This window comes from Cololabis saira, chromosome 20 (assembly GCF_033807715.1).
Source record: "Cololabis saira isolate AMF1-May2022 chromosome 20, fColSai1.1, whole genome shotgun sequence".
Classification (NCBI taxonomy): Eukaryota; Metazoa; Chordata; class Actinopteri; order Beloniformes; family Belonidae; genus Cololabis; species Cololabis saira.
In genome coordinates, this window is record NC_084606.1 from 17467018 (window position 1) to 17480780 (window position 13763).

Consider the following 13763-nt stretch of genomic DNA (forward strand, 5'->3'; position numbering starts at 1 on the left):
AAGGATTTTATCCTTTTTAAAAGCTATCCCCTCTTCCTTTTTTTTTTTTTTTAGCTTTTTTTCCGATATGCATGATGATTACTTGAAGAATCTTCTAGTAGTGAATGCATTGCTTTGGTGGAACAATATTCCACCACTCTAGTCCACCGAACAGTGCAGCAGGTCATTTGGATTTGCCACTCTAGCAACCCTGTCAGCCATTCTCTCCGAAGGGTTTATCAGTCCTCATTCCTTCTAACTGCCATTTCTTTAAGCAGGTACAAACTCAGCAACCGTTTATGATGGTACTAAAATAACAAATACATGTTACATCTCCTGGCCTGTCCTAATCATGACTGTGAAAAGGTCATATTGATCTGATTAAGATAAGTGAACAGTTCAAAATTCTTGGGTTGCCCAAACTTTTGCACTCCATGTCTTCCCACTGCAGAGAAATGCATTTATCCTGCGTATAATGTGAGAACCTGACATTTTAATGTCAGTTTGAGATGAGTTTATTTTCAAATCATTTTAAAATTTACAAAAACTGAAATTTTGTGCCAGAATGTTTGCATGTCACTGCGTCTTCCCTGCAGCACAGCCACTTGGATGCATTTCAATTTTACCCTCAAAGAGGTGTAATTGGATCTCTTTATTCTGCACAGTACTTAATCTTTTGTGAGACAGGGAGCTTCAGATGTCTCATCCGGTGCAAAACGGTTACTCCGCCTGTCAGCCGTCAGAGTGATGGAGAGGGGAAGGGCGGGGGGAGTCTGAATGGCAGGGCTCTGGGAATGTGTGACATGACTTTGATAGTCAGGCGTTTTTCACTAATCGTACTGACTTTCTGCCTGCCTGATACACATCTAAACTGATAAAATCTAAAGGCATTTGGGGTTTGAATCTCTTTATCAGATTCAGATCAAAGGGTACTCAATGACAGGTTTGGATCTGGTTAGCAGTGAAGTAGTAAAAGTACCATTCCGCCAGGCTACACATGTGAACAACCAGCACCATCAGAGAGGAAACGTGACAGTGATGCTCTGATCCTCTGATTCAATTAATCATTTCTAACCAGATCCAAAGTATTCTCATGGTTTTTCTTTGGCCTTCATGTCCAGTCTAAGCAAGTTTTAGCCTCCAGCATGATAGAAAGTCACTGACGTCATCACCAGCCTTGACTAAAATCTCTCTTTTTCTACAAAGTAAATGACACAGTCTGCTTTCCACCTGTCCTTCAAAGATCCCTTGAACATCAAACAGTTCAGACTTTTTCTTTAAAAAAGGCTGATATGTTATCTGATGAATGGATTTGCATATTAAGTTGTTTCTTGATGGTGATTAAAAGCCCAATTCCAAAAACAAATGTGCAATATGTAAAATCAAAAACAAGCAAACAAAAGAAACAGAATGCAGTGGTTTGCAAATCTCATAAACCCATACTTTATTCACAATAAAACATAGAAAAATAATACCAAGTGATGACAGAGATACGTTTTACCAATTCAAAAGAAAATATTAGATCATTCTTAACTAGATGACATTTCTCAAAGAAGTGAGGACATGGGCACCAAAAATCTAGGAAAGTGAGAGGTGCTAAAAGGAACTCATGGAGGAACGGGTTAGCAGCAGTTACAGTGATGAGTAGAAGTTCACCAATCTGGTAAAAACTGTATTTATATCCTGTACTGTGAAAAAAATATCTGGGAAAAAAAACATGGCATGCAACAGAGGTTACCACCAAGCCATTCTGCAAAACATGTTCCACAGACCTTGCTTACCTCCCACAGTCCAAACACATGTATGTCAGGTTAAAACTAAAAGGGGTTTGTGTATATATGACCCTACAATGGACTGGCGACCTGTCAGAGGACCCTGCCTTTCACGCAAAGAGATCTGGGATCAGCTCCAGCGGATTCACGTAACCCTGACCAAAAACAGATAACGGTAAAGGACAGATGTGTTTTTCGGTGTAAAATTGACTTAGATCTTATCATTGACGATACATAATATTACTAAAAGATGCAGAGAATCTGCAGAATCTCTGCGTGCATCTGACAAGGCCAGAAGTCAATATTTAATCTCAGTGATCTTCAGGTTCTCGTTTGGCACTGTTACGAACGGGCGTGACTCTGTAATGGGTTAAGGAAGACTTCTAGAAATACCGGTCCATGAACAAAGTTTGCTTCTCTCTCCACAAATGCAGGTTCAAGGGCTCATAACAAAGAGGACGACACATACATGAACATGATCCACAAACACCACTGTCTTTCTGGGCCAGAGCTCATTTAGAAATGAACACAAGCAAAGTGGTAAACTGTCGCACAAAACACAGACGTTTCGATGTATCAAACTCCCCTAAAGAGGATTTCTTATGTTTTCTACATTCTTTTGTGAATAAAATACAGGTTTGTGTGAATTACAAATCATTGCATTGGGTTTTTATTTACATATTACAGAGCATCCCTACTTGTTGGGTTGCAGGTATGAGGACAATGTTCATGTTGGAGGGTGTTCTGATGACAGACAGCTTCACTTTGGGGCTCTGTTGGAGACTTCCATGCCTCCTAAATCAGGGTAATTTCTCAGATGAGTTTACAAGATCTAAACTAAATTAAATTTAAGTGGAAGGTCAACTGTAAATGTTTATTTTATGGAACGAGCAGTCTTGTGGTGTATTTGTGTACTATTTATATTTGAGGATTCCTGTTTTTCATGAATGAAAACTGAAAAGATTGAACCAGAAAAAATAAAATCTTCCAAAGTGAGCATAATACAGTTCTTTGAGGCTGAATAATCAATATACCAATATCATAGTGGCTTTTTAATTAACTCAATCACTGTAAGAATGGCTTATGTGGATTTATTTATTTTTAAATATCCAATCAAGTTCCCACCAAAGGGCGGTTGTGTACTCTATCAAAACTTATTTCTTTTAATTTAACCTTTTCAGGCAGAGTCCAGTAAAAACCTTTAGAGGTCGTGAGTTTATTTTCTTTCCAAAGTAGTTGTATTGGTTATCAGAGGCAGCACCCCAACAACTGTACTGGACCTGTGCATTTCCTTTCCTTCTTTTTTAAAAATGTATTTAATTATTTTTTAAGCGATACCACCGGTGGCCACCAGATGGCACTGTGAGACCACCACCAGAGACGAGTACTCGTACATTCCTCCCACTCCACAGAACTTTTACTGCATCTTTGAGATAGTTTTTTTCATACAAACTTCTCGTTTCTGTCAGCTGCACAATTTGAATGAACAAGTTTTCATTACGGCTGAGGGTGAGCTCCTCTGGCAGGAAACAATATTTGGTTGAGTTTGCTTTTGTGTAGAGCTCAGACTGCATTTTAACTTTATGTGAAGGCTTGAGGTCGTAGCTGGACTTGAGTGATGCCGTGGTTGGCGCTCGACTCCGTGACCTGCTTCAGTGGGACTCCACGAGGCGCTGCGGGGGTGCGGCTGGACTTCACACAATCTGAACACTGAGTTCACTGTTCAGTCATTGTTTTACTAAACCCCTGTGTCAGTGGACAGCTCAGTCTCCAGCTCATTTTGAAACTAATGAGCACATTTACAACCAGATCAAGGCCCCGCTGAAACCCTCATTTCTTATTTGTGGAATGAAAACCAACATTTTTTTAGTAAGAAATTGAAATCAAAGTCATAAAAAATATTGGTTTTCTTCCCCAAAACATAGTAGAAGAGGCCACTTTTCACCTTCTGCTCTTCTGTGTAGAGGTTAGGGCCTCCAATCAAAACTAGTCCTTGCAACAAGAGTCCCTGTTACAGGTGTCGACACCAGCTGAAGGCTTTCAGTCTTCAATGAAGCACCGATCTGTTAAAGCGCTGCTCAGCAAGGTAAAAAAAAGGGACAATAGAGGAACCAGGGTGTCATCACACACTGCTTGTGTGGTCCTTGCGGGCAGGGCTGTAGCTGATGAGCGGCTGCTCCTGCTCCAACTCTGTTTCCGGCTCCGTTTCTGAAAGTGCGTCGACTTTGTGGCTTTCAGAAAGGCTCTGTGACACTAATCCGATTTGCGTCCCATCATCTGTCATGTCCTCTGGGTCCACCGTTATCCTGCCATTATCCCCCCTGCTGCCATTACGACAGTTACTGTTGCGGTCCACTCCTGCTTTGCCATGACCGTCCGTCAGAAGAGGGGTCATGGCTTGCGATGGGCACTGTGGAGGCGGCAGCAGGGGTTTGCAACTCTGCCCAGCAGCGTTGGCCCTGAATTTGTACTGGCACCGGATGTAATTGGAGAAAGCTCTCCTGTAGGTCTTGTTGAAGAGGGTGTAGACCAGAGGGTTGACTCCGGATGAGATGTAACCCACCCACACGAAGACGTTGAGGAGGTCGTGGAGCAGCGACTCATTGCAGGAGCCGCGGCAGAGAACGCCGGTGACGTTGGTGATGAAGAAAGGGCACCACATGATGAGGAAGAGGAAGAAGACAATTCCCAGGACCTGGAAGAAGAGAGCAAAAGTGAAACAGATGAAGAAAGAAAAAAATGAAGAAAAAGTTATTTTAAATGTTTAATTTGAAAAGCCCAATGGCCACATTTCTGCAAATGGAATTTTAATTTTTGATGCAGGAAGGAAAGTACTTTGGTCTTCATCCAAGACGAATTTATGTTTAGCGTATCCACTTCTGAGAGCGCTCCAAGTGCTCCGTGACACCAGAAGCACTCCCATGCTTTCTGAGATTACTCAAAGTCAGTCAAAATCAGATATAAGCTGCACTAAATATTTCAGAGGGGACATTTGAAACACTGCATCAGGAAAAACCCCAACACGCTCTGCGCTCAGAGACAAATGGCAGCAACAACTTACCAGACTAAAGAATGAAATCAAAGCAGTTACAGATTTGTAAGTGGATTTATTTTCTGGGGACTTTTTTCAGCTTGCTTTGCTCCAGCAGGCATTTACAGATCAGAAGAAATAAACTCACAACTGAAACTGACTCCACATTAATGTGAAACACAGGACGACACAAACCTCCATGCTCCTCCCCAACCACCCAGTTCCCTTGAGCTTTATGGGGCATGTCTTGTTTTGTTTTTATGGCCCATATTAAAGGCTTTCACAGACTGTTGGACTCAGGCACGTGGTGGCGGCTGAGCTTATATCCCGTCCATTGCCGCACTCTTTATTTAGTTTTATGGCTTGCAGTTTGAGCAGGTTTGAGGATTGAAAACTATTTACACCTTAAAAAAAGTGTCTCAAATGTTAGAAATCTCTGGTTTCCACATTCATACACAGTGGGATAATGCCAAACCTTTAAAACTTTAGGGCACAAAAGAGCAACCACTGACCAAAGTACTGAACACAGGAAAAACATTCAAATTAACTGATAAATTATAAACCAGGCCGAGACACAAATAAAAGCATATGTTAAAACAATAAAATCAAAATGCACTGGCAGCCAGGACAGTGAGGATAAACAGGAGTATTGGGCTCTCCTGTATCCGAAACCTCAAAAGGGGATGCATTTGTCAAGGTTGGAGTGTTGATGAGGACTGAAAAGCAGGAGGCCGAGAGGCAAGAGCAGCCATTAGTAGCTTTATTGAAAATAACTCAAAAAATGCGGCATTAGTGGGTGAAAAAGCAAATTTTCCAACAAGTCCAGTAGTACAAACAATGAGCAAGGCAGACAAGCAGAGCAGCAGCTTTAACAGGGAGGCTTGACAAAAGGACCGGCAAAGGAGAGAGGACAGGCAACAAAATGGTTCTTTTAACACATAACTTATTGGATATTTTGTAATATCAATGAAGCTCAGCTGTGAAATATCTGTCCGTCACCACGAATAATGGTGATGGATCTCCATGGACTCTTTATATCAGCAGGTTTATTTCTGTTTTTGAAATCACTTTGGCCATTATCATTTATATTTGAAAAACATGTAGAGGTTTACAATTACTTGGTGCGGATGTGTACCAATGTCATAGATGTCCATATGCATGTATCAATCCACTCCTCTGTGGGCGGTTGCCCTCTTCAATAGGGGTGGGCAAAAATATCGATATGGCAATATATCGCGATACTTTTCCAGCCGATTCAATATCGATATTCAAAATTTGAATATCGATTTTTTTTTTTGATTTTTTTAAATTTTTTAATTTTTTTTTTTTTTTATCCCCGATTTTTTTCCCATTATATCACCCAGTGCTCCTACCTAAGTGACAGTCCTGGGCATTGCCACTCTCTACCAACCCTGGGAGGGCCCTGCACTGAGCTCAGGTTTTATTTCACGTTTTATTTCATTTTATAATTTATTTTTTATATAACACAATTGCCTGTCCTTAAAAAATGAAAAATAATGGACAGAGGTTTATTTATTTATGGATTTATATCTATACTGACTGATCACTGTGCCTGTCCTTGGTTTTAGTACCCATCTTTCTTGTGTTTATTATCATTTGCCACATAATTAAAGCAAGCTCATACTAAATTTAATGTTAATTTCATATGATGTAAATAATATGAAAAACATATACAAATATGTTGTAACTTTAGCTTGTATAGTTATAATAAAACATTGTTTTGACTCAGTTTGTCCCATGAATTGTCACTATAATCTGATGAACGTGCAAATTGGATTTTAAGATCCATCACTATCATCTCATGTACATATATACAACTTGGATTTTAAGATGTCTAATGCATTTTTAAATTTTTCGGTGAACTATGTAGAATATAATAATCGGGATATCGCATAATCGGGATATCGCAATGTGTATCGTATCGTGGTTCAAGTATCGTGATGCGTATCGTATCGTGAGGTCCTTCCCAATACCCACCCCTACTCTTCAAGATGGGGTCCTCTACGAGAGGTCTGGGAGCCTAAGGGTTGTACGCTGTATTTTTGCTGTTCCTAGGACTGTGCTTTTCTGGACTGCGGTCTCTGATGATGTTCACAGGATCTGCTGGAGCCGCTCTCTCAGCTTGGAGGACACAGATCTTCTCCATCTCTTCCTTTAACTCTTGGTACTTCTCCGGTTTTTTGTGTTCCTTTCTTCTTGATATTGCTGTCGCTTCAAGCACCACTGCTCTCTACTAGAGTTTATCAACCACCACTATGTTCAGCTGGTTAGCCATCACCAGTTTATCAGTCTGGATCTGGAAGTCCTCCATAAAAGAATGCTGATTGTCATAGGCTCTTAATTAATATCAGATTAAGGACTAGAACCTTTTGATCTGAGAGTCGTAACACCTGACACTGATGCCATGGCCCGGTTCAACCTCACACTGAAACTCTTGTCTTTATGAGCCTTCTCTCTCTCCTCATAAATGATGGTAGCATAAAGCAGCACCGTGGATACAGTAGCTGCTTTATAGCCACCATAAGGCAACATACGAGTGATCCTTACTTCCTTGGCAATTAGAACCTGTTTGTTGTATGAACAACAGTTCACAACATCTAAAACAGTATCTTTTTGTGAAACTGCATTTTTTTCATTCAGCAGATTTTCTTTTTAATGTTTCCAACATATGCAACTTCAAGGGTACTGGTAACAGATCTAGCGCTGAGTATAGAAACAATTTAACAATTTACACCATGCCAAAAAAAAAACAAACAAGGATTTTGTTCTACTTCAAGAGAAGGAAAATCCAATAATGAAGTTATCAATCTACTGTTTCCCATAATGCAGTGGGCCACAGTTGTGGAAGTGGGTTGCAGTCGTCACACAGCCAGCTGCTGGTTATGTTGCAGCACAATCGCTTTCACGTGAGCAAGCTATCTAATAACAATGACTGCCATTTCACTATGCAGTGCAAACTGCGCTGAAAAGAGCAGTACGAATGTGGTTTTGAAAACTGTCAACTAGTGAATGGACAGGTGACGCATCATGAAGCACTGAAGCTTTCTATCAAACTGGATCAGTCAAGGGCAAAGCTTTCTGAGGCTACATTCGCTCCACTAACCCACATACCGGAGTTAAGCAGATCAAGCCCTCACAATAAAAAGGAATTGAATACATCTACTTTTTGTGATGTCTGTAAATAAATACACAAATATTAAAGCAGTGTATTTTTTAAACTCACAATTAGAAAGACATTGTGGAAAAACTAAATAAGGGGTGAAGAAAGCAACCGTGCTTGTATAAACTTGGGTTATCAGACTGTAAATGTGTTTTGGTGACATCAGGAAACTCTTTTTTTTTCTATAATATTTTGTTCAAAAGTGATTTTTCAACAGCTGTAGGGCAGAAACACCTTCAATAAGATATTGTTTTGCCTGATTTAGCAATAACTCCTTCAACTGTCTTTCAAGGCTCATGCATAGATGAAGTCTTGTACGTTTGTTTTGTTGTATGCAGTTTCTTTGGAATACAACGGACTCTTTACCTTGATAAAACTAAACAAAACAGAAACAAAAAGATAGAATAAGAAATGTGTAAATGAAAAAAAAAACATGATTATCACCAATATATTTAGTAATTTTAGTCAGATGCATTTTACAGGAAGATGATTGCAGTAATCTAGTGTTTAAAAAAAAATACTCCCAAACAGGGGATCATACTATTTTATTCTGCCAGCTCCATCTCAGGCTGGAGATATTATTCAAACCACAATCGCAATCAAGAGTTGAGGTCCATACACATTCTTCAGCTTGTTGCTGTTGTGTTTGACCAAATCACGACCCCCTTCCTGAACCAGTCACATGGTACATCTCGCCAGCAAGGTTTCAGAGGTCACCACGTCATCGAAGCAAGCTTTGCAAAATATTTCCTGGGTAACTATAGGCATGCTCCGACACCTCGGCCAACTACTGCCAACAAATGCACTCAGGTGCTGAGACAGGCGGCACAAGGTGATGAGACACATATGTAGGTGGATCCATTAGGGAGGTAAAGGACTGAACAGAGAAAAACACAGGACAGGGGTTCCCTAAAGAGCACAATAAAATCTAAAAAAAATCCAGCAAAACCAGAAGATTAATAAGAACCAAAATCAACACTGTCTTGTGGTTTGGAGATTATTTATCAGGTAGATCACAGTGTGTGCAGGCTAAAGGTGTCACCTCCAGCCCCCTTAATATTACAAATGGTGTGCCCCAGGGGTCGGTCCTTTACTTTTTATTATCTATATCAACTGTCTTGATCAAAATGCTGCTGAGGCAAATTTTCATTTTTATGCCGATGACACAGTGATTTATTGTTCTGCGCCTACTTTAAATCAGGCACTCTGTCAGCTACAGCTTGCTTTTAATACTGTGCAATGTACCCTGTTTGAGTTGAAGCTTCTTTTAAATGCTGACAAAACAAAACTCATGACGTTTTCTAATGCAAAATCCAAGCCAGTGAATCTCCCGTCCATCACTACTTTTCAGGGTTCTGAGATTGAATCTGTATCGCAATTTAAGTATCTTGGATTCATAATTGATGATTCGCTCTCATTTAAGCCTCATATTCAGCATCTTGTAAAAAAGTTGAAACTAAAATTGGGTTTTTATTTTAGAAATAAGGCTTGCTTTTCCTTCGAAGCCAAAAAGAGACTTGTTGCCACCACTTTTATGTCTGTGCTTGACTACGGCGATGTCCTATACATGCATGCATCTGCTCTATGTCTTCACTCATTGGATACTGTCTATCATGGAGCATTGAGATTTATAACAAATTTTAGATCTCGTACTCACCACTGCTCTTTGTACACTCGGGTCGGATGGTCTGCTCTGTCCACCCGTAGACTCTATCATTGGCATGTCTTTGTTTATAAGGCCATTCTTGGCCTACTTCCACTCTATTTAGGAAATTATGTTTTTCAAAAAAGCACTGGGAGTCATAACCTTCGCTCCCAGGACTTATTTGTATTGTCTGCACCTAGGGTCCGCACTAAACTAGGTAGTAGGGCCTTCAGCTATGCTGCTCCTTATGCATGGAATGAGTTGCAGAACATTTTAAAATTAAGAGATCTGGTCTCACTTGATGCTTTTAAAGTTCTCCTGAAAGACTTGGAAGCAAGTACATTTAGCTGTAGGTGCTTTGATTGTTGTTGATTTTGACTATTTTTGCGATCTGTTTACTGTTTTGTGAAAACTGTTTTAATTGTTATAAATTGTTCTTATGTTATTTGTTTTTGTAACCATGTTGCTGCCTGTCTTGGCCAGGACTCTCTTGTAAAAGAGATTATTAATCTCAACGAGACTTTCTCCTGGTTAAATAAAGGTTAAATAAAAAACATTAATAAAAAACACACCATGACAACATTACTGAGTATCGTCTTTTAGCTAATACAAAATTGAAGCAAAATGATCAAAGAGCACTCAGGCTTCCAACCGCACCTTTGAGGCCCGCCTCTCATTTTTTATGGCCTGCATCATTCCCCTTCGCCCGTGGCAACCCGAAGCGTCGCTGCGACCCGGCCCGGCGGCAGGAGAGCTGAGCTGTGACGCCACCTCGGAGCTGGGGACGATGCTGACGTTGTCTGAGGTGGAGGCGCTGAGCAGAATGCTGGGCTCTGCGGCCTTCAGGCAGCTCAGGGTGTTTCGCCTGCTCTGAGGGGGCGGGAGCTTTAACTCTGTGGAGGCGATAAAAGAGAGACAACTCAGGGAAGTGTAAAAGTGAAAGTCTGTGGATGAAACACATACACCTACGCATTCAGGGGGAAAAAAAATCACTAAACACACCCAACACTGTGAAAATGTTAAATGTTGATTACTTTAGTTGTCAGCTTTGTGATACCTGACTGAAGGATGTCCACTTCCATGGACTGCATATGTTAAAACCAGAGAGCGTACCAGATTTCCCATTAACGTGGGTACTGATATTTTTATAAGGAGGCAGAAAGAAGGTGGATGCTATCAGTATATTTACACTTTTACGTGTCTGGATTGAAGGAGGATAAGATAGAAAATGTTGGAAGACTGCCACATCATGCAGTTTTATCTCTAAATGGAGCTTTCTGGACTGAACAAACTGCTCCCGGCGAAATCAGTTTCCACCTACCTTATTTACTCCATTTATCAATCTCGCACAGTGAGATTTCAATAATTAATGTGGTACAAATGGTCCTACTTAAACAAGGAGTAAATGAAATGCTCTTCTTTTTAAAGCCTTTATGGAATCCATCCAAGAATCCTGTGAAAGGATTCAAATATAAACTTGATGGGTACATACTTTATGATGTGCTGAAACATTGATGCTGCAGCTGCATGTAAGCAGAAGGGCAGCATCCAGAAGACAGAAGAGAGACTGGTTGGTCTCGTTAAATACAGAGATGTACAAAATGTCAGTCTGATAAAGTGAGAATATATGATCTCAGGTTGTGATGTCACTGTAAAACACATGAGCTCTGTGCACCAGATTTCATATTCTTTTTTCCTATTTTCTGTGAAGCACATGTCAGTTGGACTCAGTGTTTACCTTGTGAGTCTGGAGGAGCAAGTGTATTGATCTGTGGTAGGTGGAATGTACTCGGTGGTGGCTGCAGTGTGTTTGTAATTGCTGGTGGGTTCAGAGGTTGCTGGGAAGAAGTCTTTGATTCATACAGGAAGACTGTGGCCTGCCTCTGGAGAACCTGCAGAGGACAAGAGGGGGTGAGGACATCATAACCGGACTCAGGAACACGTGCAGCTGACATACGAGCACAAACGCAGACTGGCAGACCTGTATGGTGAGGCAGTAAGTCACCACCATGATGACTAGTGGGATGAAGAAGGCCACAAAGGAACCAATCAGCATGAAATGTTCTTCATTCAGGGCACAGCTGCCGTTGACAAAGACCTTGTCCTCGTTGTGGAGGCCGATCACTGGAATTGGCATCGAAACGCCTGGAGAAGAACACAGAGAAGTGGGGAAGTGGGTTTTTATAGTTTTCACGGAACAATTGTGATATTTTTAAACCCATGATGACATATACACTTCTGGTTAGGGAACAGTTGTGTAATTTCAGCACATTGAATTGTTTGCCTGTTCTCAGCCAGCATGTACACGTGGGCTCCATGTGGGATAAAAGTTCAGCCACAGGTCCCACGTACAGTAGTTTTCTCTGCATGTTCCATGGTGGCCCTACCTTTGTTTGTCCACGTGGACCCCATGAGTGCAATCTACCTTGTTTTTAGTTGTGTCCCGGTATTATTTTTTATGGGAGCCAAACAATATCTACCCTTCATAGCCCATGCCTTTTTAGTCCTTATACAGTATATGTTGTATCCCAAATGTACATGTAGGCTTCCCACTATAATACTGAAACCAAACGGGCCCCATGCCATTTCCCTATAAAGACCAAGCCCACTTTGTACTCAAATAGGATACTGTTAATCTAAATGGAGCAATGGAGATACTTTATATATGATACAATTGTTGAGTCCAGCTCCATCCTCAGTCCTATACATCGCCTCCAAGGCAAGTTTATTTTTTATAGCACAATTCACCAACAAGGTGATTGAAAGTGCTTTTACATTGATATTACAGTTTTTCACAATTGTTTAAACACATTTCCTGATAGACTACCTCACTTTCTCAAAACTCTAAACAAAAATTAAAAAACTCACACACAAAATGCAAAATCCTACACTTCACTTGCAAAAGCACACTCTACCCTCAAAACAGTGTTAACTCTTCACTAAATGGTATTTCCTTCTCAAATGCCAAACACATACATCATTAGAGTAGACATTTCTAAGCACCCACTGAACACTGATGTGCAGAATAGAAGACACTATAGTATGAATGGAAAACACTATATGAATGAATGAATGAATGAATGCCTCAGTAGAATCATGCATTTGCATTTTCAGTGTTTCACCTTCAGCTGTTGGATGCAATATATCACCATATAGTATTCTTATGTATAGGCTACTCAAATAGGAAACAACACACAATTCTTTACTGTAACAACAAATACGTAATATTTTACAGTATGAGCAGGAATGCTAGAAGAAGTGCAGTGTTGTAGGGGCCAAGGGTGGCATGGTGATGGAGGACACCGTGGTGATTGAGTCCAGTTTGCCAGTTTGAGCAATATTTATTTATTTTTCTTACTTATTTACTTTGTTTGTTTGTTTCTCTCATATATATATATATATATATATATATATATATATATATATATATATATATATATATATATATATATATATATATATATATATATATATATATATATATATATAGTATATACAGTATATATAAATATGTATATGTGTATGCTTTGGCTTCAGTCTACACCTTTTGGTCCTTGTTTGATATACATTCCAAAAAAACATCTTTGTATTGATTACTGACTTCTATAACGTGACCAAATAAACAAATCAAATCAATCAAATTGATGGCAGCACACATTGTTATGTTCCCTCCACGTTGGCCAGGGACCTCTGTGACGGCACGCTGGCCGATGATATTCCTCCCTCGGCGCCTTCTTTTTACAAGGTTGAACCCCGCTTCATCAATGAATATGAATTCAATGGCAGATTGCACGTTGCACAACAGCCTTTGGAGTTAAGAAATGTGATTGACTGTGTGTTCTGAGTGAACAGCAAGAGAGGGAATTCAGGAAGAGTTTGCAGGGTATTGGGAATTGTGTGTAGTGTTGTGAGAAATGTGTGGTATGGAATGGGAATGTGAGTCTAGAGCAGTAAATGTGCTTGGAGTTCAGCAGGATTGGTTTAGCCATCATCATCACATTATAGAAAACAAATTGCATGATTTAACATTTAAACAAAAAAAAGAAAAGAGAATGATGGATAAAAACAGTAGTTATTATGTTATCTATAAAACACAATGGTGCATTTTCGACAACCAAAAATACATAGTTTATTTTTTTTTATTTTAACAACTCC

At 40.0% G+C, this 13763-nt stretch overlaps 1 protein-coding gene across 2 annotated transcripts in view; it reads right to left on the minus strand.

Annotated features, from left to right (window-relative positions):
• Nucleotides 1-1457: 1457 nt before the first annotated feature.
• Nucleotides 1458-13763, minus strand: part of htr2cl1 (5-hydroxytryptamine (serotonin) receptor 2C, G protein-coupled-like 1) — a 231268-nt gene continuing 218962 nt past the window's right edge. For both annotated transcript variants that reach the window (XM_061710354.1, XM_061710353.1), the window contains 4 exons: nucleotides 11590-11753; nucleotides 11347-11500; nucleotides 10266-10501; nucleotides 1458-4446 (listed from right to left, as the gene is read on the minus strand). In XM_061710354.1, coding sequence (XP_061566338.1) covers nucleotides 3874-4446; nucleotides 10266-10501; nucleotides 11347-11500; nucleotides 11590-11753 — 1127 coding nt within the window. In that variant the 3' untranslated portion in view covers nucleotides 1458-3873. The remainder of the gene's footprint in view (nucleotides 4447-10265; nucleotides 10502-11346; nucleotides 11501-11589; nucleotides 11754-13763) is intronic.